Source organism: Pelophylax lessonae (genome assembly GCF_965119305.1).
Source record: "Pelophylax lessonae genome assembly, chromosome: 10".
Lineage (NCBI taxonomy): Eukaryota > Metazoa > Chordata > Amphibia > Anura > Ranidae > Pelophylax > Pelophylax lessonae.
The window spans coordinates 202,675,182-202,703,094 of NC_138777.1; the positions used below are offsets into that span (position 1 = coordinate 202,675,182).

At 46.2% G+C, this 27,913-nt stretch overlaps 1 protein-coding gene across 4 annotated transcripts in view; it reads right to left on the reverse strand.

Annotated features, from left to right (window-relative positions):
- Nucleotides 1-2: 2 nt before the first annotated feature.
- Nucleotides 3-27,913, reverse strand: part of KIFC3 (kinesin family member C3) — a 52,351-nt gene continuing 24,440 nt past the window's right edge. For 2 of the 4 annotated variants that reach the window (XM_082270783.1, XM_082270780.1), the window contains 18 exons: nucleotides 24,177-24,246; nucleotides 18,962-19,554; nucleotides 18,844-18,882; nucleotides 17,115-17,222; nucleotides 14,296-14,511; nucleotides 14,008-14,181; nucleotides 13,058-13,205; nucleotides 11,028-11,158; nucleotides 9,985-10,096; nucleotides 9,423-9,604; nucleotides 7,618-7,722; nucleotides 6,504-6,634; nucleotides 5,982-6,105; nucleotides 5,611-5,740; nucleotides 3,021-3,250; nucleotides 2,323-2,457; nucleotides 957-1,020; nucleotides 3-221 (listed from right to left, as the gene is read on the reverse strand). In XM_082270783.1, the coding sequence (XP_082126909.1) occupies nucleotides 196-221; nucleotides 957-1,020; nucleotides 2,323-2,457; nucleotides 3,021-3,250; nucleotides 5,611-5,740; nucleotides 5,982-6,105; nucleotides 6,504-6,634; nucleotides 7,618-7,722; nucleotides 9,423-9,604; nucleotides 9,985-10,096; nucleotides 11,028-11,158; nucleotides 13,058-13,205; nucleotides 14,008-14,181; nucleotides 14,296-14,511; nucleotides 17,115-17,222; nucleotides 18,844-18,882; nucleotides 18,962-19,554; nucleotides 24,177-24,246 (2,718 nt within the window). In that variant the 3' untranslated portion in view covers nucleotides 3-195. Of the gene's footprint in view, nucleotides 222-956; nucleotides 1,021-2,322; nucleotides 2,458-3,020; nucleotides 3,251-5,610; nucleotides 5,741-5,981; nucleotides 6,106-6,503; nucleotides 6,635-7,617; nucleotides 7,723-9,422; nucleotides 9,605-9,984; nucleotides 10,097-11,027; nucleotides 11,159-13,057; nucleotides 13,206-14,007; nucleotides 14,182-14,295; nucleotides 14,512-17,114; nucleotides 17,223-18,843; nucleotides 18,883-18,961; nucleotides 19,555-22,160; nucleotides 22,183-24,039; nucleotides 24,123-24,176; nucleotides 24,247-27,913 lie in introns of those variants that run through there. The other 2 variants (XM_082270782.1, XM_082270781.1) reach the window with 2 other exon arrangements.

Genomic DNA, 27,913 nt, shown 5'->3' on the forward strand with positions numbered 1-27,913 from the left:
CATTTTAGGTATAAAATACTCTGTAATAAAGTGTTAATTCTCTATAAATATATTAAAGTAGAAATATAAATGGGCAGCATTATCAGTTCATGTAGTTGTAGCTCAATGTGCAACTGGCATCTCCTCAATCTGGAGTTCCGCCCCTTTCTCCATACTGGCTTCAGTTCAGGATTGTTCTAGGCTTCAATGTGTCCCTTACGGTGGCCCAATTCGGTGGCGCACTAAAAAAAAAAAGAGAAATATTGACCATATTGCTGTTCTGGATCTACACTGGTGAGGAGGGGGGGGAGGAGGAAGGGAATAACAGGGAGAATGCACAAAACATGCGGATGATGGAACTCAGGCAACCAATCGGACATTTACATCATCTAACTAGCATCTTCCTGACCAGATGCTGAGAAAGGCCCTGGGAAGGGGAAGGGACTGGGTGAGCAGTATTGTGGTGTTCTTTAGGAGAGAGGTTGGGTTAGGCCAGGGATCCTCAAACTACGACCTTCCAGCTTTTGCGGGACTACACCTCCCATGAGGCATTGTAAAACTCTGACATTCACAGGCATGACTAGGCATGATGGGAATTGTAGTTCCTGAACAACTGGAGGGCCATAGTTTGAAGACCCCTGGGTTAGGCTGTGTCTAGGTGGTCGGAAGCAGGGGAGGGACTGGTTTGAGCTCTGTCGTGGCGGTACGCTGGAGGCTTGGCCGAGCTCTGCCTTGGTGCTGGACTGTGCTATGTCTAGGCTGAACAAAACCCCTTCCCTTCTGAGTTTTATTGTTTGTTTCTGTGTGCTCAGACAGCGGCTTTGCTGGAGATTTAGCTTCCTTGCTTTGTGGCCACAGGGACAGGAAGTGAAGTAAGTTCTCCAAAAGGGAACATAAATGATAAACAGAGTTCCTGACCCGTTTTCACTCTGCCTTGCCAGAGTTCCACTTAAACTAAAAGCACTATACACACATACCTGAGCTGGGAGCTTTTCTTCGCACAGATGTGTTCCTGACTCCACGCGGTGAGGGGCTGTCACTCTGTGAATAAACACAAATGAGTCAGATACATCATTGGGACTTTTCATTCTTTCAGTATGTCTGTGAAGGTTCTCATGTATCACAGGCTATGGAATATAGTAGTATTAGAAATGGTACAAGTAGTAGCCCTGGTCATGGTCTATCTAGTAGTGTTGGCTGTGGTGATTTTTTTATAAATAAATAAATATATATATATATATATTTATTTTTTTTTTTTATGTGTGTGTATGTATGTATATATATATATATATATATATAATATGTATAATTTATACTAGTTGCTCTGTGAACATTTTATCTGCTCTTAGGGTTTTTCCTGTCCTTTTTGAGCTGAGAGTTCAGACAAACACTGCCCAGTGTGGAAATTATCCCAAGCCTGTAGAAGGCCCCAACGCTGCTGGGTACTCTCTGCAAGGTTAGATATTGAATACACTGTGCTTGCCAATAGTTACTGCTATAGTGGCTTACTAAGCACTGATAACATTCCAAGTGCGGGTCCACATGTTAGAAGCAGCAGAGGCTGCCAATCAAAACTCCCTGCTCCATTTTTTGTAGGGGGTAATTGGGGGCTGGGCTGCTACCCGTATAGTGCCCATATATTTAGCAGACATGTAGAGCTGGCCTGGCTGTCAGATGTGCAGAAGTCAAAGACCTGGCAGAAGGCCTGCTGTACAGTTAATATGGGGGGGGGGGTGTGATGGATGTCCCTGTGCTGTATACTGTATTGTATAACTTGGCATATTATTGGTGTTATTTATCTTGGTGCTACCTGACTGAATTGGTGAAGGGGGGGTGGATATATATACTTTCAGTTGTGAGTTTTGCTTTTCACCTGCACCTTTTTTTCATTGTCACAGGCTCGTTCTACTACCTTGTGCAATGTGTGTTGCTTTTGAGTGACTGTGGACAATGGTCCAAGGCTGGTAGCTTTGATTAATTCTCTGTGGGGACATGGACTTGTAAAGGGGCTGTTATGACCACCATTACATATACTGAATACTATGGGTGGCCCCTTCCTGATGTCATGAGAAACATTTCAGATCCCTTATATCGTGCAAGTTGACCACCACTTTAACATATAGACAGATTCATTCTGAGATGTTCCTGGTTGCATTCTTCTAGTTTTGATGGAGTGTCGGATAATTATTTTTACCTTCTAGTCAGCAGCTGTGCCTGTGGTCCCTTGTGTAGTGTGTAAATTCTGCATAGTTTCCGATTAAAACCTGGTGCAGGTCTCATAGTAGTGAGCCTAGGTTTTTGGAAGCCCATTATGTTCTATCACCCATATGCCACCGTCCGTACCTCTGACGTCTCTGTGCTGGATGAAGGTGGTTGTTCAATCTTCCTGCTGGGTGCTCCTAGTTCCACAGCTCGCACTCGGTCTCCAAAGCGGAGGGAGCAGAGGGACTCACTAACGTTCCTTTCAGCTGGGGACACCTGAGCAACACAGGAGAGAAGGGCCAAATCATTGCTTTTGTAATGAAGAATGAGAGTGCCAAATGTCCGATCAAGGTCCAGGAAGTCTTTATTATTGGTGATAGAAAGTGCCAAATGTCTGATCAAAGTCCAGGAAGTTTTTATTATATGTAATAGAAAGAAGAGAAACCAAATGCATATCCGGGTCAGAAATCCCCCTTCATCAGGGCGGAATGTAATTGAACCTAGCAAAAATGCTAGGTTGTGAAAAGTCCTTGTATAGAGTATAAATTCAGGATAAAGCATAATATATATAGGTTCAGTCATTTTTATATAATGCACCCAAAAAATCGAATTATGCAGCAGCCGGGTTATATGGATTTTGAGGAGTTAGACGGTCTGTGTGACTACAGATCTCCTCCACCTCAGAATCAGGAAATGTTTTCCATCATTCATGAACCTTAAGCAGAGTTTCACCTGCAAATATATTATGCCAACATCAGCAGGAGCAGATATGGGTGGAGCGTTTGTGATGCTGCCACTAATGCCAAATTGGGATAGAGAGCAAAGCATTGCTGACTTACCTGTAAGAGGAGAAGAGCCTTGCCATCTCGGCTGAGTGGTTCTTGCAGTAGGTAAGTAAGTTTTGAGTTCCGATACGGAATGTGGGCCTGATTGGACCGCAGCGCTGAGAATACGTCACCCAGAGCAGACAAAGAGCGGTTGATGCATTGAGCCTCCCGCAAACGCTCCCCAGCAGCACCTGAACGCGATACCCTCTCTGATCCAGCCAGGTCCACCAGATAGAGCTTCCCTGGAGAAGGAGAATCAAGACTCATCATCACACAGTGTTGTATGTGACCCACACTAAGCACCATCATCTACCGGACTTTGGTATTCTATGAGGACACCCCCACCAGTCCCATAAGTGCCATCTACCAGGCTCTGCATATGAGTGGACAACCCGTCAGACCCACCTAGTGCACAATTTACCAGGTTCTGCAATTGAGAGAATACCAGCCAGACCAACCTAGACTGTCATCTCTTGGGCTCTGTGTATAAAAGGGGACTACCCCCAGGCCAAGCTAGAGCTAATTTTTCCAGACGCTTCTTATTTGAGAGGACTCCACACCAGACCCACCTAGAGTGACATCCACCTGGTTTGGCGTATAAGAAAGGAATAACGGCCAGACCCACCTACAGCACCATCTACTGGGCTCTGCATATAGAAAATAAATATCTGCTAAACTTGCCTAGAGTGCCACCTACTGGGCTCTTCATATAGGAGAGAAATATCTGCCAAACTTGCTTAGAGTGCCATGTACTAAGCTCTACATCATGGGTGTCCAACCTTTTGGCTTCTCTGGGCCACATTGAGTGTAGAGAAATTTTCTCGGGCCGCATATAAAATATATACTATAGTTAAGGTATATAAGTAGTAAAATGCTGCCGCGCCCTTCCCACTAATTTAAACACAACTAGAGGATGATCAAATGAAATGGAATCAGTATACAGAGGTTTACTTCTTCTGAGAGATATTAAAGAAACACTCTAACCATCATGACCACTTCAGTGATTTCAAGCGGTCATGGTGGTTGGAGTCAGAAACACTGCACATGCTCGCCCCCCCCCCCTTTCAAGGCAGCCTCTGCCTACCGTTAGTTGGAAGCCGCTGTGGCCATGCCCCCGACCTGACTTCCTTCCTCCCCAGCAAAAAAAAAAAAAAAATTGGCAGGGGGCAGTGGGCCGCATTTCCTGGGGTTCTGGGCCGCATGTGGTCCCCGGGCCGCAGGTTGGACATGCCTGCTCTACATATAAGGGGGCTCCTCTCCAGACTTGCCTAGAGTACCAACTACTGGGCTCTTCGTATAGGAGAGAAATATCTCCCAAACTTGCCTAGAGTGCCATGTACTGAGCTCTGAATAAGAGAGGGCTTTCCTAGAGTGCCATGTACTGGTCTCTGCACCCCTCCAGACTTACCTGGAGGTCCATGTACTGGGCTCTCCATATGAGAGGGCTTCCCGGCAGGCTTGCCTAGAGTGCCAAGTACTGGGCTCTACATATGAGAGGCCTTTTCGCCAGACTTGCCTAGACTGCCATGTACTGGGCTCTGCATATGAGAGGCATTTCCGCCAGACTTGCCTAGAGTGCCATGTACTAGGCTCTGCAAATAAGAGAAGGCTCCCTGTCAGACCAACCTAGAGCTTTTTTAGCGGGCTCTACGTGTAAGATAGGACACCATCAAACCAACACTAAATGCCATTTACTGGGCTTTTGCGTATAAGAGGCCTTACCGCCAGACCAACCTAGAGCTCATATGCAGGCTCTGCATATAGGAGAGCATTCGATGCCAAATACACCTACAGTGCCAGCTGCCATGCTCTGCGCATAGATGAGGACTCCCCTACAGATCCACCTAGAGCTCCAGCTAACGGGCTATGCGGATAAGAAAGGCAAAACCACCAGACCTACCTAGAGTGACATCCACTAGATTCATTTTTAAATGCTGCTGCCATCACTATGTCTTTTTAGCATTTGACCAACCTGTTGTACAGATGCCAGTGCTAGTCTCCCAACCCAAGGCTGTCAGGATAAGGAGAGCATGGGAGCGGGAGCTATGGGTGTTTAAATTGGTGTGTTCTATAGCTCATCCAATAGTGTCCAAACTACAAGACCAATGTAGAGCACCATCTACCATTCTCTGCATATAGAAGAGGATTCCCCTCCTTCCCCAGCTAGAGCTCCATGTACCAGACTCTGCATACATGGAAGGACTCCCCTCCAGAGCAACCAAGAGGGCCATCTGCCATGTTCTGTGTATAGAAAAGGACTTCCCTCCAGACTCACCTAGAGCTCCATGTGCTGGGCTCTGCATATATAACAAGACCCCCCTCCTTCTCGATCCACTTAGGGCTCCATCTGCCAGACTCTGCATGTATGACAGGACTCCTCTCAAGACTAATCTAGAGGGCCAACTACTATGTTCTGTATATAGAAGAGCTCCCCCCGTTCAGACCACCCTAAAGCTCCAGCTACCGGGCTCTATTTGGGAGGACACCCTTCCAGACCAACCTAGAGGATCATTTACTGGGCTCTGTGTATGAGAAAGGAAACCCTACCAGAACTACTTGGAGTTCCATCCACTGGATTCGCTAAAAAATCAATTTGACCTACCTGTTGTGCAGATGCCAGTGCTGGTCTCTCGGCCACGAGCAGTCAGGATGAGGAGAGCATGGGAGCGGGAGCTGTGGGTGTTTAGATTGGTGTGTTCTGTGGCTCGTTGTTTGTGTCCGAACTCCAATATCTGCAATGAAAACAGTAAAAAGCAATAAGCAATCTGAGCTCAAGAAGATTGGCCTCTGGGGCTTGTAAGGTGAAGATGCTCCACAGGGCTCTAGAGGGGTCTCTGGGGCTTATGAGGGGAACATGCCCAATGGGGCTCTACAGGAGTTTCTAGGGCTTGATTGATGAAGATACCCCAACAAATAATTGTCACTGATGATGATGATGAGGGCTGATTTTTTTGGAATAGGCTTGCTGCTCACCTTATTGATGTCCTGTATGCTGTGCACACTCTGCTGCGTCAGACCAGGAACGTAGAGCTCACCAGCACTGCCTGGAGATATCTTTATATCTAAAGAGGCGTTACTGTCAGTACCCAGCAAGTCCCTGTACCAGAGAAAAGAGCTTAAATTATTTGGACATTAACATCATCCCCTTGCCCCAGGTTAAGGCTTCAATTATCCTTGACTCCAGGCCACAACTGCTATCACCCCCCATCTCAAGGCCATGGCTGCCATCAAGCCTCCCTTTTAAGCTCTTGCTCCTGTCATCCCAGCCCAACTGCAGGCCATGACTGCCATCATGTTCCAGGTTACATCTGGACCTCCATACTGCCACTGCAGACTCTCATGTTAGTCCAAACTATGGCTTTATCTAACGGTCAAGTGGTCTAGAAACTACTCCCCATCATATGCTTTTTCTATACACTGACAGCTATCAATTCCATTAAACTGTGATCACTACACAAAACACCAACCCTCCATCATCCTCTGGTATCTGCTCACCGCAGTGACTCGTTGTAGATCTCAGCCATGCTGACGCTTAGATGGTGCTCCCAGGAATCAGACCGCTTGCTGACCTCAGAGAGGAGAAGGCGCAGCGCCCGCTGGTTTATTCCTGGATTAGCGTGAGGACCCTGGAGGACAATAAATGTTGTATATAAGCCAACTTTCCTCTACATATACATCATTTCCACCTACCTGGCCACCCTCTACAACCCCACATTTGTGCCCTTCTAACCTTCTACTACAATCCCCCCCACTCGCATCTATCTGACCATCCTCTACGATCCTCCCCACTTGCACTTCTGACCTTCCTCTACAACTCCCCCACTTGCACCCATCTGAGCCTCCTCTACAATCCCCCATTCCTTCCTATCTGGCCTTCCTCTACAATCCCATTACAAGCACCTATCTGACCTTTCTTTACAATCCCCCCATTCTTACCTCTCTGACATTCCTCTACAATCCCCTCATTAGCAGCTTTCTAACCTTCTACAAACCCGTTACTATCAGTTATCTAACCTTCCTCTATAAACCCCTTCACTCGCACCTATCTGACCTTCCTCTACAATCCTCCCATTACTAACTGTCTGACCTTCCTTGACAATCCTCTCCTTAGCACCTATCTAACCTTCCTCTACAACCCCCTCCACTCACACCTATCTGACTTTTCTCTACATTACCTTCACTCACACTTCTCTGATCCTCCTCTACAATAGCCCCCTCACCCTCCATTCGCACCTCTCTGATCCTCCTCTCACAATGCCCCGGACTCACCCCTCTTTGATCCTCCTCCTACAATCCCCACTTGCACCTCTCCTGACCTTTCTCTACAATCCCCACACATATAGTTCCCCAACTTTCCTCTACAGTCCCCAGACACATGTGGCCCCCCCCTACAATCCCTCCACACATGCAATGTCCCCAATCACCCTACACACAGCCTCCTCCAACCTTTTCCTAAAATTACTCCACACACACTCTCCCCAGCTCCCCTGACCTTCCTCTACAACCCCTACACAGTCTCTGCAACTTCCCCCTACAATTCCCCCCACACACAGTCTCTCTCTTACCATCTACAACAATCCCTCCACACACAGCCTTTCCGGATACTCACCTCCATGCTGTAAGTTTTACCAGAACCCGTCTGACCGTATGCCAAAATACAGACGCTGTAACCATCCAAGCAGGATGTGATGAGTGGAGACACTTCTGTGAAAACCTAACAAGACAAAAGATCCACTATTATTTATAGAAAAAAGTACCGCTTCAGCCATCACTCCCTCTTTCCCGTATCCAATACTGTATATACAGTATACACAGCACTGCCTCAGTCATTGCTCCGCCCTCATCATTCACCTATCCCATGGTGCTGACACCCTTTACTCTCCTGGTTCTTGTGTTCTCTCGGTGTCACCCAACTCTCTCCTCTCACCTCTCCCATTTTACCCTGGGCTCTTTTCTCACCACCCCTTCCCCTTTGTCACGCAGTGCTCTTTTCTCACCTCCCCTTCCCCAGTGTCACGCAGCGCCCTCTTCTTGCCCCTCACTCTCCTCTTACCTCCCCTACCTAGTGTTGTCCCAAGCTCTCCTCTGACCTCCCCTTCCCCTCCCCACCTAGCACTCTCCTCTCACCCCCCCTCCCCCATTTTCATCCTCTTCTTATCTCCCAGTGTCACCCCAATCTCCCCTTTCTAGTTTCACCCTGGACTTTTCTCACCTCCCCTTTCCCCAGTGTCACCCCCACACTCTTCTCACCTCCCCTTCCCCAGTGTCACTATACGCTCTCCTCTCACCTCCCCTTTCCCAGTGTCACCCCATGCTCTCCTCATATCCCATTCCCCAGTGTCACGCTGCGTTCTCCTCTCAGCTCACCTCCCCTTCCCCAGAGTCAACCCGCGCTCTCTTCTCCCTTCCCCTCTCTTTCCCCTGTTTCCTCCCGGACTCTTCTTATCACCTAGTGAAAAACCAATAGGATGTCAGGGCTATCTGGATGAAAGTGGGTGACTCTAGTTTCTCAGGATATATGAAATCCAAGCCAATGGTAAAGGCTAAAACGTAAAAGTTTATTGTTCACAGAATGAATTGTACACAGAGTAAAATAAGCCCATGATGAGTTATACAATACCATGCCGGTAGTTGTGCACACAGATGGGCTGATATCCACTGGGTCCGTTGGGCTGAAGGATTGGAGGGTGCGGAGGGTGCAGTGTCACTTGTGGCAATAGATCGCTGATAGCGAGTCCCAAACACTCGGGAGCCGAGCCGGAGTCCATCGGCGCTCTCCAGTGACGTAACCGTGACCATGGAACCAATTGTGTCCGATCTGACCGGCATGGAACGCAAACAGAGTCTGTTGTCTTGACAACGCGTTTTGCACGCATGCGCTTTGTCAAGTCTTGCCGGTAGTTCTCAACTACTGGCATGGTATCTTATAACCCATCGTGGATTTGTTTTACTCTTTGTGCAATTTCGTACTGTGAACATTAAACTTTTACTTTTTAGCCTTTACCTTTGGCCTGGATTTTATATATGCTAATAAAGCTAGAGTCACCCACTTTCATCCAGATAGCGCTGTCATTCTATACGTTTTTTGCTCATGGTTGCTGTATGTACTATTTTTGATGGCTGCATCAAATTGACCCTTAGTCGGTTGACAGTGCGGTTCTCAGTAGGGTCACGCACTTGGGACACACTGTGTTCTTATCTCCTAGTGTCACTACACTTTACCCTCTCACCTTTCTAGTGTCACCCTGGACTTTTCTCTCACCTCCCCGTGTCCAGTATCACCCCGTGCTCTCCTCTCACCTCCCCTACCCCAGTGTCTCCCCATGCTCTCCTCTCACCTCCCCTACCCCAGTGTCTCCCCATGCTCTCCTCTCACCTCCCCTACCCCAGTGTCTCCCCATGCTCTCCTCTCACCTCCTCCTGGGTGGCACTTGGTGTAAACACTTTGTCCATTTCAAAGTTCATAGATTTCCCTTTATGTGTCACATGGAGGATCCCGTCATCATCTGGGTCAAAAGTAACTATGTTCTGTGCACCTGGACCTGTACCATCCTCCTCAGTGATTGGCCGAACACGAGTGAGGACTCGAATGTTTCCTGTAATAAGAGGTTATGCAGAAACAGATGAGCCATGTATTGTTGAGGGAACATTTTTGTTCATCCCACAGAACACATAAGGAACAATATTATTTTACTTTTTTTTTAAGATGTGGGGGAGGAGTCTGTTCTCTGAAGAAGTCGGCACCCTGTCTCCTGACTCCTCCAGATGTTAGGGAATATTAGAGCTTTAGATATATTGAGCTCTGAAAGCAGTTTTTTTTTATAGCAGAGCAGCTAAGGATAACCTAGTAAACCTACTGTACTCCTAAGTCGTAGCTCATATTTTTTTTTTTTAATTATTTATTTCTGAACATAAGAAAAACATTTGTTTACATAATGAATTTAGAGTGATAACACACAGATGGCATTTCGCTCACCTCGTAGACGCACCAACTGGTTATGACACTCCTTGCGCAGGTGAAGTTCTCGTCTGTATTTGGAGAGGAGTTCGGTATTGGCATCCTGAACACTTTTTATGCCCTTGGAAAACTGAAAGACACATTGTCATGAATGGACCCTGTACCCAGGAGCTCCAACACCCCTCCCCCAACTCTTGTACCTGGGAGCTGCAACACCCCTCCCACAACCCTTGTACCTGGGAGCTCCAACACCCCTCCCTCAACTCTTGTACCTGGGAGCACCAACAACCCTCCCCAACTCTTGTACCTGGGAGCTGCAACACCCCTCCCCAACTCTTGTACCTGGGAGCTCCAACACCCCTCCCTCAACTCTTGTACCTGGGAGCTCCAACAACCCTCCCCAACTCTTGTACCTGGGAGCTGCAACACCCCTCCCTCAACTCTTGTACCTGGGAGCTCCAACACCCCTCCCCAACTCTTGTACCTGGGAGCTGCAACACCCCTCCCTCAACTCTTGTACCTGGGAGCTCCAACACCCCTCCCCAACTCTTGTACCTGGGAGCTGCAACACCCCTCTCTCAACTCTTGTACCTGGGAGCTCCAACACCCCTACCTCAACTCTTGTACCTGGGAGCTCCAACACCCCTCCCCAACTCTTGTACCTGAGAGCTCCAACACCCCTACCTCAACTCTTGTACCTGGGAGCTGCAACACCCCTCCCTCAACTCTTGTGCCTGAGAGCTCCAACACCCCCTCCTACCTCTTTACTTGGGAGCTCCAACACCACTTTCTCAAATCTTGTACCTGTGATCTCCAACACTTCCCCATTGGAAGATGAAATGTCATATACAGTCCCTGTGCCTGAGAGCTCCCTCACCCCTCCACTAAAAGATGCATCGTCATTTATAGCCCCTGCACCTGGGAGCTCCCTCATCCCTTTCCCCACTCCTTTAGCTGGGCTCTCCAACATCCCCCCCCACTAAAAAAACACATTGTCATATATGGTCCCTGTATGTAGGAGCTCCAAAGTTCCCTTCCCCACTTCAAACTCGACTACTCACCTCGTCTCGGGCCTCTTTCATGGCTTGGCTGAGCATGCCAGGAAAGTCTCGTACTTGTCTCTTTAGACTGTTGTAGTCCTGGGTGAGAGTGCGCAGGGCTGGATGTAGTACAAGGAGATTCCTGCGCACACCTGACAGTGAGACAAGAGGAGGGAGATAAAAGTCAGTCACAGAATCGGTGGTGGACATACAGTGGTAAAACAGCCCATCTGACACATTGGTGGTAAGGGCAAGGACATGGGCCGTTATTTGCACTGCTGATAAGCCAAAGGATCGATTATCTGGACTTTGATCAGCAAAGGTTGTCGACAGAGGCCAGTAAATCCTAAGATACACTATAATACCAAAAGTATTGGGACGCCTGCCTTTACACGCACATGAACTTTAATGGCATCCCAGTCTTAGTCCATAGGGTTCGATATTGAGTTGACCCACCCTTTTCAGCTATAACAGCTTCAACTCTTCTGGGAAGGCTGTCCACAAAGTTTAGGAGTGTGTCTATAGGAATGTTTGACCATTTTTCCAGAAGCCCATTCGTGAGGTCAGGCACTCATGTGGACGAGAAGGCCTGGCTCACAGTCTCCGCTCTAATTCATGCCAAAGGTGTTCTTACGGGTTGAGATCAGGACTCTGTGCAGGCCAATCAAGTTGCTCCACCCCAAACGTGCTCATCCATGTCTTTATGGTATTTGCTTTGTGCACTGGTGCGCAGTCATGTTGTAACAGGAAGGGGACATCCCCAAACTGTTGCCACAAAGTTGGGAACATGACATTGTCCAAAATGTCTTGGTATGCTGACGTCTTCACTGGAACTAAGGGGTCAAGCACAACCCCACACCATAATCCCACCTCCACCAAATGATTTGGATCAGTGCACAAAGCACACTCCATAAAGACATGGATGAGTGAGTTTGGGGTGGAGGAACTTGACTGGCCTGCACAGAGTCCTAACCTCAAACCAATAGAAAACCTTTGGGATAAATTAGAGCGGATTCTGCGAGCCAGGCTTTCCCGTCCAACAGCAGTGTCGGACCTCACAAATGCGCTTCTGGAAGAATGGTCAAACATCCCCATGGACACTCCTAAACCTTGTGAACAGCCTTCCCAGAAGAGTTTAAGCTGCTCTAGCTGCAAAGGGTGGGCCAACTCAATATTGAACCCTACGGACTAAGACTGGGATGCCATTAATGTTCATGTGCGTGTAAAGGCAGGCGTCCCAATACTTTTGGTAATATAGTGTATGTGCAACTGAAGTTAGATACAGATCTTCATTTTCCTGTAAAATATGCCCCTCCCACCTTTAGTAAGGTGAACCAGATCAGCCCATCAAAGGACCAATAGGAATGCTTGAGATTTCAAAAAGCGTGGTCCAAAAAAAAAAAAAAAAACAAGTTTACAGGGCGAGATCTACTAATAACTTTAGAAGCCTGAATCTCTTGTTGCTGATTGGTTCAACAGACCTCTGCTGACGGAATTTTCTTTTTTCATCACACAGCAGATTTGAATTGCACTGGCCTCAGATATACAGGGAGGGCAGAGTTGTGGGAAGGAAAAAGAGGGTGTACCCTCCCCCTTCCCTGCCTGATTTGCGTCATCCTCTATAACTGGACAAAATAGTTAATTCAAAATAATTTTGAACTCTGCTCTGCCCAGGCCAACTCAACTTCAATGAACACTACCTAATGGTGGAGAATACGGGCCCTCCACTGAGGAGCACACACAGAGGCTAAAAAGCAAACTGTCTCCAACAACAGTCAGATGATGGGAAAATGTCTTCCATCCCCGTCATTGGGCGGAGGACGCCATAGGCGCTCCAGGTTTGGCAGATAATCAGATGGTAGGAAAAGCTCCCATCCCCCGCCTGCCTAGAATTCACAGAGCGAGGCGTCGATAACATTCAACGCTGTCCCCACATATGTCTGATTGGTTTGTGTTTGGCAGTCCAGACATTTTTCAGAAGAATCCAGTAACTGAACAGTATATAGGTGACCCAGAGAGCCCCAATCACTCTCATCCACGTACAGACTTACCATCCAGGCTGTGGTGTACGGCTCTCATTTCCACCTGTGCTTGGTCATAGGCCTCCGCAACTGCCTGTGCCTTCTCCTCCTGGAGAACCTGGAACTCCTGGACCATCTCTCCCTGGATCCGCTCCAACTCTGCCGTATACAGCGCCACCTGCAGGAGAGAGAGCAGCAATACAGGTAATCCATCACCACCTGCAGGAAAGTGTCAATACAGAGGACACAGCGCCACCTGTAGGGGAGTGTCAGTACTGGGGACACAGCACCAAATGCAGGAAAGAGTGTAAGTGCAGAGGACACAGCACCACCTGCAACGAAGTATCATTACAGGGGGCACAAAGCTATTTGCAGAAAATAGAGTGTCAGTACAGGGGGCACAGTGCCACCTGTAGGAGAGAGTGCCAGTACAGGGGCACAGTGACAGCTGCAGAAAAAATAGCCAGTACAGGGGACACAGTACCACCTGCAGGAAAGAGAGCATCAGTACAGTGGTGGGGGGCACAACACCACCTGCAGGGAAAAGTTTTAGTACAGGGGAAACTGTGCCACCAAAGAGTGTCAGTACAGGGGTCAAAGTGCCACCTGCAGGGGAGAGTGTGTCAGTACAGAGGACATAGTGCCACCTGCAGGAGAGAGTGTGTCAGTACAGAGGACATAGTGCCACCTGCAGAAGAGAGAGTATCAGTACAGGGGACACAATGCCACCTGCAGAAGAGAGTGTGTCAGTACAGAGAGAGGACATAGTGCCACCTGCAGAAGAGAGAGTATTAGTACAGGGGACACAATGCCACCTGCAGGAGAGAGAGTGTCAGTACAGGGGATACAATGCCACCTGCAGGAGAGAGAGTGTCAGTACAGGAAAGACAGCAGCATCTGCAAAGTACAGGGTTTAGGAGGGTGTCAGTACTGCGTGTTAAGTGATTGGTTATGGTGGTCAGTAAACACATGATGCTGACCTGAGCTCGCAGTTTGGCTGCCTCCTGTTGTTCATGTTGTAATTGTTTCTTCATCTCATGCAGTGTCCGGTTATGTCTGTCCAGCTGCTCCTGGAGGTACAATGTCTGCTCCTCCGCCTGGCTGAGAGCGGCCTTCATCTTCCCCGATTCCACCTCCACCGTCTGTACCACATACTGCAGAAACATAGGGGGACATATAAGCCATGGCTGTACATAGAACACTGGATCTGGGACCCCTGATCGTAATCTTCTCCATTCCCACCATGTGCCTCTGATCTGTCCACCTACCTTTATCTGAGGTTGTTGCTGGTATTCTCGTAGCCTGCGGTTCAGGCGTTCCTCCTCCTCCACCCTCTCACGTACTGAGTCCCTCACTCGAAGCTCCACCTCTGCCAATCGCTCCGCCTTCTGCTGGACCTCCCTCTGCAGAGTGCAGATCAGCGCCTTGCGCTCGCTTTCTTCCTGCTCCATTCGCTGCAGACGTTCCTCCAGAGCTGCAACTTCCTGCAATGCCGAAAAGACAACCAGTCAGTAAGTCATCTCCCAAACCACAGCGGACCCACCAGATTGTCCGCCAACTCTATACACCCCTTTCTGTACACAGATCACCAGTGAGGTTATTATACAGAAAACAATAGTAATAGATCCAGGGCTCCCTACTGCTATGACCAGCATCTATATTTCCAGTGTTCCCTACCTCTATGACCAGCATCTATATTTCCAGTGTTCCCTACCTCTATGACCAGCATCCATATTTCCAGTGTTCCCTACCTCTATGACCAGCATCTATATTTCCAGTGTTCCCTACCTCTATGACCAGCATCCATATTTCCAGTGTTCCCTACCTCTATGACCAGCATCCATATTTCCAGTATTCCCTACCTCTAATGACCAGCATCCATATTTCCAGTATTCCCTACCTCTATGACCAGCATCCATATTTCCACTGTTCCCTACCTCTATGACCAGCATCCATATTTCCAGTATTCCCTACCTCTATGACCAGCATCCATATTTCCAGTGTTCCCTACCTCTATGACCAGCATCCATATTTCCAGTGTTCCCTACCTCTACGACCAGTACCCATATTTTCAGTAGAGGGTGCACTGTGTGTTTATGGTCCAGCATCCATTTCCAGTGTTCCTACCTCTATGACCATAATCCATATTTCCAGTGTTCCCTACCACTATTACCAGCACCCATATTTTCAGTCTTCCCTACCTCTATGACCAGCATCCATATTTTCAGTAGAGGTTGTGTTGATGGTCCAGTATCCATTTTTCCAGTGTTCCCTACCACTATTACCAGCGCCCATATTTCCAGTGTTCCCTACCAAGATAACTAGCATCCATATTTCCAGCAGAGGGCAGCTGTCTGTTGACGGTCCAGCATCCACTATGACCAGCATCCAAATTTCATTATAACCAGTGTTTATATTTCCAGTGTCCCCTGCTGGTATGAGCAGTTTCCCTCCCAGTATGACCAGATTTAACAACCAGTACAACCAGTTTTCTCTGCCAGTATGTCTAGTGTTCTCTTACATTGAGGTAGTACAATTTATGACAAGCAGGTAGGATTTCTAAGGGAAATCAGTTTCTAGCTCTGACCAACGGATGGTCCTATAGATGGGATGTGCATTCTTTTTGGGATTTTTTTTTATTACACACTCAGGCTCTGCGTCCTGCTTTGCAGTATTATGCAGTGGCTGTAGTTTACTGCCCCTCCTTGCAATGCAAGTCAATACATCGGCCGACCTGTTGAGCGCAACGCACGCCCTGTGTGGCTGATCTTATTTCAGCAACTGTTAAGCAGCAAGACAGAATGACTAGTCACATGCAGAGTGCCCTATTCTGGATCACCCACACACAGAACGCCCTCTACTGGCAATCCACATGTAGAGCACCCTCTACTGGACCATCCACACACAGCATCCACTACTGGGCCATAAACACAAAGCGCCTTCTACTGGACCATCCAGTCACACAGAGCGCCATCTACTGGACCATCCACGCACAGCACCTTCTACTGGACCATCCACACACAGCGCCCTCTACTGGACCATCCACACACAGCGTCCTCTACTGGACCATCCACACACAGCGTCCTCTACTGGACCATCCACACACAGCGTCCTCTACTGGACCATCCACACACAGCAGCCTCTACTGGACCATTCACACACAGCACCCTCTACTGGACCATCCAGACACAGAACCCTCTACTGGACCATCCACACATAGCACCCTCTACTGGACCATCCACACACAGCACTCTCTACTGGACCATCCACACACAGCACCCTCTACTGGACCATCCACACACAGCACCCTCTACTGGACCATCCACACACAGCACTCTCTACTGGACCATCCACACACAGCACCCTCTACTGGACCATCCACACACAGCACTCTCTACTGGACCATCTACACACAGCACTCTCTACTGGACCATCCACACACAGTATGCCCTCTACTAAGCCTTCCACATGCAGAGTGCCCTCAACTTGATCATGGACACACAGAGAACCCTCTACTGAACCATGTGCACAATGAGGGCCCTCTACTGGACCATGCACAAGCAGAGTGCCCTATTCTGGACCATCCAGACACACAGAGCGCTGTCTACTGGACCATCCACACTCAGCACCCTCTACTGCACCGTCAACACACAGCATCCTCTACTGGACCACCATACACAGCACCCTCTGGACCATCAACACACAGCACCCTCTCCTGGACCATCAACACACAGTGCGTCCTCTAAAAAACCTTCCACTTGAAGAGTGTGCTCTACTTGACCATCAACACACACAGAAACTCTCTACTGGACTATGCACACACTGAGTGCCCTCTACTGGACCATCCACTTACAGAGTGCTCTCTACTGGACCAACCACATGCAGAGTGCTCTCTACTGGACCAACCACATGCAGAGCGCCCAGTGTAAAATGTGATTTCACTGATACATGATACTTTTAGGATCTGAGATGGCCTGGATCTATTGAAGTTATAGGCCAATGGGATGTTTGGTACATATTAGGTGATCTGGGATCATGCCGGTGAACTGGTGCAGATCTGGTGATCTTACAAGTGATGCTATTTTACCGGATTACTTGCACTGTCCAAACGGTTCCGCAGCAGTTGCAGTTCCTGGCGTAGACGGCCATTCTCAGACACTAGGAGATCTCTGTGTTTTTCCAGATCTGTCCCACCCTGAAAGAAACATGTGGCATGAGGCATCAGGGTACACATGGGGGTCTTCAGATACATGTGGCATGAGGAATCAGGGTACACATAGGGTCTTCAGATACATGCGACATGAGGCTTAGGGGTACACATGGGGGCCATCAGAGACATGTGACATGAGACAATGGGGTACACATGAGGGTCAGAGACATGTGACACGAGGCATCAGGGTACACATGGGGGCCATCAGAGACATGTGACATGAGGCATTGAGGCCATCAGAGACATGTGACATGAGACACTGGGGTACACATGGGGGTCATCAGAGACATGAGACACTGGAGTACACATGGGGGCCATCAGAGACATGTGACAACATGAGGCATTGGGGCCATCAGAGTCATGTGACATGAGACACTGGGGTACACATGGGGTTCATCAGAGTCATGTGACATGAGACACTGGGGTACACAAGGGGGTTATCAGTGACATGTGACATGAGAACCTGGGTTACACATGGGGGTCATCAGAGACATGCGACATGAGACACTGGGGTACACATGGAGGGTCATCAGAGACATGCGACATGAGACACTGGGGTACACATGGGGGGTCATCAGAGACATGAGACACTGGGGTACACATGGAGGCTCATCAGAGACATGCGACATGAGACACTGGGGTACACATTGGGGGTCATCAGAGACATGAGACACTGGATTACACATGGGGGTCATCAGAGACATGTGACATGAGACACTGGGGTACACATGGGGGCAATCAGAGACATGCGACATGAGACACTGGGGTACAAATGGAGGTCATCAGAGACATTAGACAGTGGGGTACACATAGGGGGTCATCAGAGACATGAGACACTGGGGTACACATGGGGGGTCATCAGAGACATGAGACACTGGGGTACACATGGGGGGTCATCAGAGACATGCAACACTGGGGTACACATTGGGGTCATCAGAGACATGCCACATGAGACATTTGGGGTACACATGGGGGTCATCAGAGACATGTGACACAAGGCACTGGGGTGCACATGCGGGATCCCCAGAGAGATGTAACATTTGGGTACATATAAGGGTAATCAGGATACACATTGGGGTCATGGGGAATGGACAGCATGAAATATACTTAAAGGGACCGAGCAATGTTATTTTACAGCGTCGTTAGTATGTGTGTGTGATTGTTATAAAACTTTACAGATTCTATTTAACAAACTTTACACATCCATAAAGAGGATAATTAGAGAGCAGAGCAGCCGACGCTCCTAAACAATGACATTTAATAGCGGAGGAGGTGGAGGAATCCAGTTTTATGGCCACTCAGTGTGGAGGTGGAGAAGCACGGGATCGGGGGAACTCTCTGGATCCACAATCACAGGATCTCCAGTGTGGTACAATACAGAACTGAACATATAGCTATAAACCGTACAATGAGATCAGGAGACCCAAGAGCTAACAATCAGGGTCACTCATCACAGAGCATCTGGCGACCCAGGAGAAGAAATATCAGCAACGATAATCTGCATAATAACCAGCGAGCTGGAAAATTCCTGCTGGGTACTGGGGCATAAGATTGGATGTGCAATCTGCTAGAATGATACAATTAGTGAAGGAAGGATGGGACTCACCTGCTGAAGACCAGACATCTCCTCCAACTGTCGCTGCATCTGAAAGACAACAGATGTTGTACAACTCCCATATACGCTTCAGTGTAACAATGACAAAATACAACCTGCCCACTCTCACCTCCTGCACCTTTCTGCCCATATCCGCATGTTCCTTCTGCTTCTGCTCTAACTTCTCCTGCAACTCCTGCAGACTAGCCTGCAGGGCTCGCTCCTCCTGCACCTCCTGCAGCTTGGCCTGCAGCACTCTCTCTTCCTGCACCTCCTGCAGCACTCTCTCCTCCCGCACCTTCTGAAACGCTAGCTCCTCTCGCTTCACTCGCTCCTCCTGCAGTCTCATATGCAGTGCTCTCCTCTCCTGGAAGGCAACTCGCTGGGGCAGACTGTCCTCTGAGAGGTTTTCAGACTTGGATGAGGTCCGCTCCTCTCTGGCTGGGCTTGGTCGGAGGTCCTGGCGAACTCTCAGACGTTGCAGGTGTATCTGCAGGTCAGTGGTGTCCCGCGGCTCTCCCTGCAGTTGTCTCCTTCTTTGGGACGCTCTCACTTCCTGCAGTCTTGTCATCAGCGGTCGGGGTGCTCCAGGCCCCTCTGGGGATCTCTGCTGGGATCCCTCTGTATCTGTGGGGTTGGGGACATCCTGTGGCAGGTTGCCTACCATCATCAGGGGGGTGGTGATCTTACACGCCTTCCCCGCTACCGCACACCACCAGCAGCCTGAGGAGAGAAGAGAGAGTTAGAGAAATTGTATAGTACATAGAAGGCGGGGGCAGGGACCCAAGAAACTCTGAACCCTGATTACCCCCCATGGGGCAATAATCGTGTGACCATTTCAGAGCCAACTCCACCCAAATCCGGGGAAGCGTCAACCCAGCAAATGCAAGAGAATGACCCGCATTATATGTCAGGAATGTTCATAAAGTATCTGCAAGACTAATCCGATCCCTGTGACCGGGAGGAGACATGGGGTGGAGTCATTCTGGTTATCGGTGAAGTAGATCAAACCAGAAATCTATCATTAGAGAATTATACAGAATTTATAATGAAGATAGTAATGTATAACTAACAAGAGTAACATATGGTGTATTATAGAGTTTATGGTGGAGTATATAGAATATTATAGAGTTATATTGAAGTATATGCAGTTTATAGAGGGGTACAGAGCATTATAGAGTTTATGGCAGAGTATACAGAGTATTTTAAACGTTATGGTGGAGTAGTATAAAGTATTATAAAGTTTATAGCAGAGTATATAAAGCATTATAGAGTTTATAGTGGAGTATATAGAGTATTATAATGTTTATAGTGGAGTATACCGAGTATTATAGAGTTAATAGCAGAGTACAGAGTATTACAGAGTTTGTGGCAGACTATATAGAATATTATAGAATTTATAGCGTAGTTCAGAGTATTACAGAGTTTATTTGTGGGGTATATGTAGTTTTATAGTGTTTATGGTGGAGTATATAAAGTATTATAGATTTTACGGTAGAGTATCTAAAGTATTAACGATTTTTGGCAGAGCATATAGAGTATTATAGAGTGTATAGTGGGGTGTATAAGGTATTATAAAGTTTAGGGTGCTAATTATAAAGTATTATAGAGTTTATAGCAGAGTATACAGAGTATTATAGAGTTTGCAGCGGAGTACAGAGTATTATAGAGTTTTTGGTAGAGTATATCGAGTATTGTAGAGTTCATAGTGGAGTATTACAGAGTTTTTTGAGGGGTATATGAAGTATTATAGTGTTTATAGTAGAGGAGTATATAAAGTAATTATATAGTTTACAGAAGAGTAAGAGTATATAAACTATTATAGAACTTTTGGTAGAGTATGTAGAGTAAAATAGAGTGTATAGTGCAGTATATAGGGTATTATAAAGTTTAAGGTGCTGATTATAAAGTATTTAGAGTTTATAGCAGAGTATATAGAGTATTGTAGAGTTTTTGGCAGAGTACAGAGTATTATAACATTTATGGTGGAGTATTATAGTTTATAGAGGAGTACATGGTATTAGAGTTTATGGCAGAGTATAGACAGTATTATAGAGTTTATGGCGGAGTATATAGAGTATTATAGCAGAGTATACAGTTTATAGTATAGTACAGAGTAATATAGAATTTATGGTGGAGTGCAGAGTATTATAGTGTTTATGGTGGAGTATACAGGGTATTATAGAGTTTAGATCAGAGTATATAAAGTATTATCAAGTTTTTAGCGGAGTATATATAGTATTATCGAGTTTATAGCAGAGTACATAGTGTTTTTAGAGCAGTACAGAGTATTTGAGAATTTATGGCAGAGTATACACGGTATTGCAGAGTTTATATCGGAGTATATTGAGGTTTATAGCGGAGTACATAGAGTTTATAGCCACAGTATAGAGTATTATAGATTTTATGGTGGAGTATACAGGGTATTAGAGAGTTTCTGGCAGAGCATAGAGTTTATATCAGAGTATATAGAGTATTATAGAGTTTATATCAGAGTATATAGAGTATTATAGAGTTTATATCAGAGTATATAGAGTATTATAGAGTTTATATCAGAGTATATAGAGTATTATAGAGTTTATATCAGAGTATATAGAGTATTATATCGTTTATGGCAGAGTATATAGAGTATTATAGAGTTTATATCAGAGTATATAGAGTATTATATCGTTTCTGGCAGAGTACAGAGGAGTATTATAGAGTTTATATCAGAGTATATAGAGTATTATAGAGTTTATATCAGAGTATATAGAGTATTATAGAGTTTATATCAGAGTATATAGAGTATTATATCGTTTCTGGCAGAGTACAGAGGAGTATTATAGAGTTTATATCAGAGTATATAGAGTATTATATCGTTCCTGGCAGAGTACAGAGTATTATAGAGTTTATATCAGAGTATATAGAGTATTATAGAGTTTATATCAGAGTATATAGAGTATTATATCGTTTATATCAGAGTATATAGAGTATTATAGAGTTTATATCAGAGTATATAGAGTATTATAGAGTTTCTGGCAGAGTACAGAGGAGTATTATAGAGTTTATATCAGAGTATATAGAGTATTATAGATTTTATATCAGAGTATATAGAGTATTATATCGTTTCTGGCAGAGTATAGAGGAGTATTATAGAGTTGATAGTGAAGTATGAAAAGTAATATAGATTTTATATCGGAGTACAGACAAGGTAGGTGAAGTAGAGATCACAGTACCCGGTGGTGGTGGGCTCTCCGGATAAGGGGGGGGTTAATCATTAACCAATTCTGGGATCAGCTCCATCAAGGTCACCATACAGAAATCCAACTCCAGTGACAAGCGGCATTAACCCGTCATGTGCCAGAGTAGAAATCACCCGCTTGGCCCCAAACCCCCTTTGCCCCCAGCCGGCCATTAACCCTTCGTCCTCTTCCTGATACTTTCCCAGCTCCCCCCTCAGTGCAAACCCAATCCAAAACTTCAGAGCCTCTGGAAGGGAAGGAGAGGAAAAAGAGGAGGGAGGCTGGAAGAGGACGCACACACTGGCCTCCCCCTCTCCCATTACTCCCCCCCCCCTTCCTAGCACTGCCCCTCCTTCCCTCTCCACATAGACTCAGAAACTCAGAGCCCCCCCCCCCCCTCAAACACATAGAAGGAGGGGGGAACAATAAATACGATACAAAATACAACAGTAATAATAATAATAACAACAATCATAGTATGTATCCATTGCTTCCCTCTACCAGGCTTCCCTCTGTCAGGGCATCATTATCTAGTAGTGTGCTCTGAGCTCAGCCTGTCCCTTGTCTCTCTCGGGCCCCACACCTGGCACTGTCCCTTGTCTCTCTCGGGCCCCACATCCGTCGCTGTCCCTTGTCTCTCTGGGGCCCCACACCTGGCACTGTCCCTTGTTTCTCTCAGGGGCCCCACACCCGTCTCTGTCACTTGTCTCTCTGGGGCCCCACACCTGACACTGTCCCTTGTTTCTCTCAGGGGCCCCACACCTGGCACTGTCCCTTCTTTCTCTCAGGGGCCCCACACCTGGCACTGTCCCTTGTTTCTCTCAGGGGCCCCACACCCATCTCTGTCACTTGTCTCTCTGGGGCCCCACACCTGGCACTGTCCCTTGTTTCTCTCTGGGGCCCCACACCTGGCACTGTATCTTTTGGGGCCCCACACCTGGCACTGTCTCTTTTGGGGCCCCACACCTGACAATATCCCTTTTCTCTCTTGGGCCCCAAACCTGGCACTCTCTCTTGTCTCTTTCAAGGCTCCCTACCCTGGCACTGTCCCTTTCTCTTTCAGGGCCCCACACCTGCCACTGTCCTTTGTCTCCCTCAGGCCCCACACCTGGCACTGTTCATTGTCTCTCTTGGGGCTCCACACCTGGCACTGTCCCTTGTCTCCCTCGGGCCCCACACCTGGCACTGTCCCTTTCTCTTATGGGGGGCCCATACCTGGCACTATCCCTTGTCTCTGTCGGGCCCCAAACCTGGCACTCTCCCTTGTCTCTTTCAAAGCCCACACCCTGGCACTGTCCCTTTCTCTTTCAGGGCCCCACACCTGGCACTGTTCGTTGTCTCTCTTGGGGCTCCACACCTGGCACTGTCCCTTGTCTGCCTCAGGCCCCACACCTGGCACTGTCCCTTTGTTTTTCAGGGCCCCACACCTGGCACTGTCCCTTGTCTCCCTCGGGCCCCACACCTGGCACTGTCCCCTGCCCTCCTTGTGTCTCCACACCTGGCACTGTCCCTTGTCTCCCTAAGGCACCACACTTGGCACTGTTCATTGCCTTTCTTGGGGCTCCAAACCTGGCACTGTTCCAGTCCACTGTGGGGGCCTCACACCTGCCACTGTTCCCAGTTCTCCCTGGGGCCTCACATCTGGCACTGTCCCCTGCCCCCCTTGTGTCTCCACACCTGGGACTGTCCCTGGTTCTCGTCAGATCCCCACACCTGGCACTGACCCTAGTCCTCCCTGGGGCCCCACACCTGACACTGTTCCCAGTCCTCCTTGGGGTGCCACACCTGGCACTGTTCCTGGTCTTTCCCAAGGCACCTCACCTGGCACTGTCCTTGGTACTTCTTGGGTTCTCACTCTGGGCACTGTCCTTTGTTCTTCTCAGGGACCCACAGCTGGCACTGTATGTGGTCCTCCCTGGAGCCCCACACCTGGCATTCCCAGTCCTCCTTTGGGCCCCAAACCTGGCAAGCTCCCCTGAAAGCGTACCTGGAAGTTGCGAATGAGGGTCTGTGTGTCAAGATCATTGCAGCTGCTGTATGTGGTGTGTGTGCAGAAATGAAAGGAATGTGGTCAGACTGGATTGCACACCTGTAACCCCTCCCCCACTTGAGTGTCACACTCACTGTGCGTTCTCAGGGAGTCTCTCATACACGGGGTCACTCGGAGGATCCAACAGCTGGAACAGTGGACGACCTGCGGAGACACAAATACTCATTACCTATATACAGAGGCAGTTTAAATACCCGACCCGTGCTCCTGGATGGAGGTCTCTGTCTGCTGATCATGAATGGCGGTGAAAATTCTTTAGTGTTTAGTCTTTATTTACAATACAGCTTTGAGGCAAACACAGCTCTATTTTTTTTTAAAGGGACACACTGGGTTATCGAAAACCCTAAATCATTAAAATCATTTTAAAGAAATACAGCGCAAAAACCACAGATATATTGCAACCCCTCTAGAAATATTTATCTGCGGTTCGCGAAAATAGTCAATTAAACTCATAGTCCATCCATGAATGACCAACTCCCAGGGTCCTGGTGTAAACGGACCAGAGAAAACTGTTTTTGGAAGAAATAGGGAGTCCCACCATGTTTCGCTAATATGGCTTCTTCAGGGGAAAAAGAAATTATGGAATTGCAATCAAAAAATGTTTTCTGTCTCTCATTCAGCAAGAATGAATCAAACTACACCACAGATCTATATATCACAGGATCCCCAGATCTTAATATCACACAATCCCCAGATCTATATATCACATGATCCCCAGATTTATATATATATATATATATATATATATATATATATATATATATACACAGTATATATATATATATATGCAGTATATATATATATATATATAAATATATATCTCACACGGCCCTCTGATCTATATATTGCACGATCCCCAGATCTATATATCACACGATCCCCAGATCTATATATATATATATATATATATATATATATATATATATATATATATATCACACGATCCCCAGATCTATATATCACATGATCCCCAGATCTATATATATATATATACATATATATCACACGATCCCCAGATATATATATATACTATATATATCACACGATCCCCAGATCTATATATCACATGATCCCCAGATCTATATATATATATATACATATATATCACACGATCCCCAGATATATATATACTATATATATCACACGATCCCCAGATCTATATATCACATGATCCCCAAATCTATATATCACACGGCCCCAAGATCTATATTTTACACGATCCACAGATCTATATAGAACATAATTGTTTTGCTCTGAGTGGACTTTCTAATGGTGCCACATCCCTGATGCGAGTCCCACCATGTTTTGCTAATATGGCTTCTTCAGGGGAAAAAGAAATTAGGGAATTGCAATCAAAAAAATGTTTCTGTCTCTCATTCAGCAAGAATGAATCAAACTACCCCACAGATCTATATATCACAAGATCCCCAGATCTTCATATCACACGATTCCCAGATCTATATATCACACGATCCCCAGATCTATATATATATATATATATATATATATATATATATATATATATATATATCACACGATCCCCAGATCTATATATCACATGATCCCCAGATCTCTCTCTCTAATATATGTATATATATATATATATATATATATATATATATATATATATATATATATATATATATATATCACATGATCCCCAGATCTCTCTCTCTCTCTCTAATATATGTATATATATATATATATATATATATATATATATATATATATATTACACGATCCCCAGGTCTATATATCACATGATCCCTAGATATATATACTATATATATCACACGATCCCCAGATCTATATATCACACGACCCCAAGATCTATATTTTACACGATCCGCAGATCTATATAGAACATGGGCTGGATGTACATAAAAGCCTGTAATATCTCAATATCAACATACACATAAAGGAAAAAATTTTTACACCAATACTGTACAGGAGGAATTCTTTACACCTATATAGGAAGAATTCTTTACACTTATACAGGAGGAATTTTCTACGCCCACACAGAAATAATTCTGTACACCCATACAGGAGGAATTCTTTACACCTATATAGGCAGAATTCTTTACGCCTATACAGGAGGAACTCTTTACACCTATACAGGAGGAATTTTCTACACCTATACAGGAGGATTTGTTTACACTTCTGTATATAGGAAGAATTCTTTACACCTATACAGGAGGAATTCTTTACACCTTTACAGGAGGAATTTTCTACTCCTATACAGGAGGCATTTTCTACACCTATACAGGAGGATTTCTTTACACCTATATAGGAAGAATTCTTTACACCTATGCAGGAGGAATTCTTTACACCTATACAGGAGGAATTTTCTACGCTTTAGAAATAATTCTTTACACCTATAAAGAAAGAATATTTTACACCTATACAGAAATAATTCTTTACACTATTAGTTACAAGTATTTAAAGTTGTGTCTTGCATGTTGTGTTTTTTTACTACATTTTTATATTTTATTTGAACTGAATTTCCATCTCTGAATCCTCACCTCCCCCTTGGTGGCTCTCGGTGCCCCATATTCAGCTCTGCTGGAATCTGCTCTGCCATTGTCCATTGTGGGAGAACAGAGGAGGCTTTGTGTCATCAATCAGACATTCTCTGATGAGACTGGAGGGAAATCCAATCAAATCAATTGTTTTATTTTTTTGTAAATCTGCAAACAATCCATCTCCCATTTAGTGTGGGGGGTGACAGTATCTGATCATATTATCATCCTGGGGAAATGACAATGATCACCCACTGAGCTCCATACAGGAATGAACATCGGTCACCATCCCACCACTGAGATATGCACCTCCATACAGAAATAAACAGTAATCCCCCTCCCTCCGCCCATGGTAGGTTCCCACCTGTGCAGGTAGAGGAGTGCTGGTTGTCTGACTTACCTGCAGAAATATTCATTTTGGAGATGCATATGAGGTGTTATTATAGGTGGAGGTGTATTTGGTGGAAGATGCATTCCTGACCTCAGGGCACAATACATGAGGCGAAACCTCCACACAACTGACTCCACCATAAATAATTCATCTCCAGTCATGTGACACTGTCTGCCATCACTGGCTGATCACCACCTGCTGCTAATCCTTTATACAAGACACCACAGCTCCGTCCGCAACTGAATGCCGTAAACAAGAATTTATTATTGGATCAACGTCAGAAAATTGTCTTTCAGAAAAGAGATTTCTGGAGCACAACCAGAACCTCCACCCCCACAGTAGCTCCGTAAACAGGATAATCCCCCAATATATTGAATAATACCCCCTATAATACCCCCTATAATACCTTAATATAGAGAATAATACCGCTTATATAGAGAATAATATCCTCAATTATACCTCCATATAGAGGATGATACCCCCAATACATAGAATAATACCCCCTATAATAGCCTAATATGGAGGATAAAACCATTAATATAGACGGCAATGCCCCCCCCCCCCCTGTAGTACCTTCATATAGGGGATAACACCGATCCCCACATAGTACCGGCATATAGATGATATTACCCTCAATATGGACAATAATATCCCCTTATTGTACTTCCATATAGAGGATAATACCCCAATATAGAGAATAATACCCCACATAGTACCTCTGTATAGAGGACAATAACCACAATGTACAGAATTAAACCCTATCTCTATAGTACCCCCATGTAGAGGATAATACCCCCCCCCCTTAGTACCCCCATATAGAGGATAATACCCCTCCCCCATTGTACTTTCATATAGAGGACAATACCCCAATGCAGACAATAATACCCCATATAGTACCCTC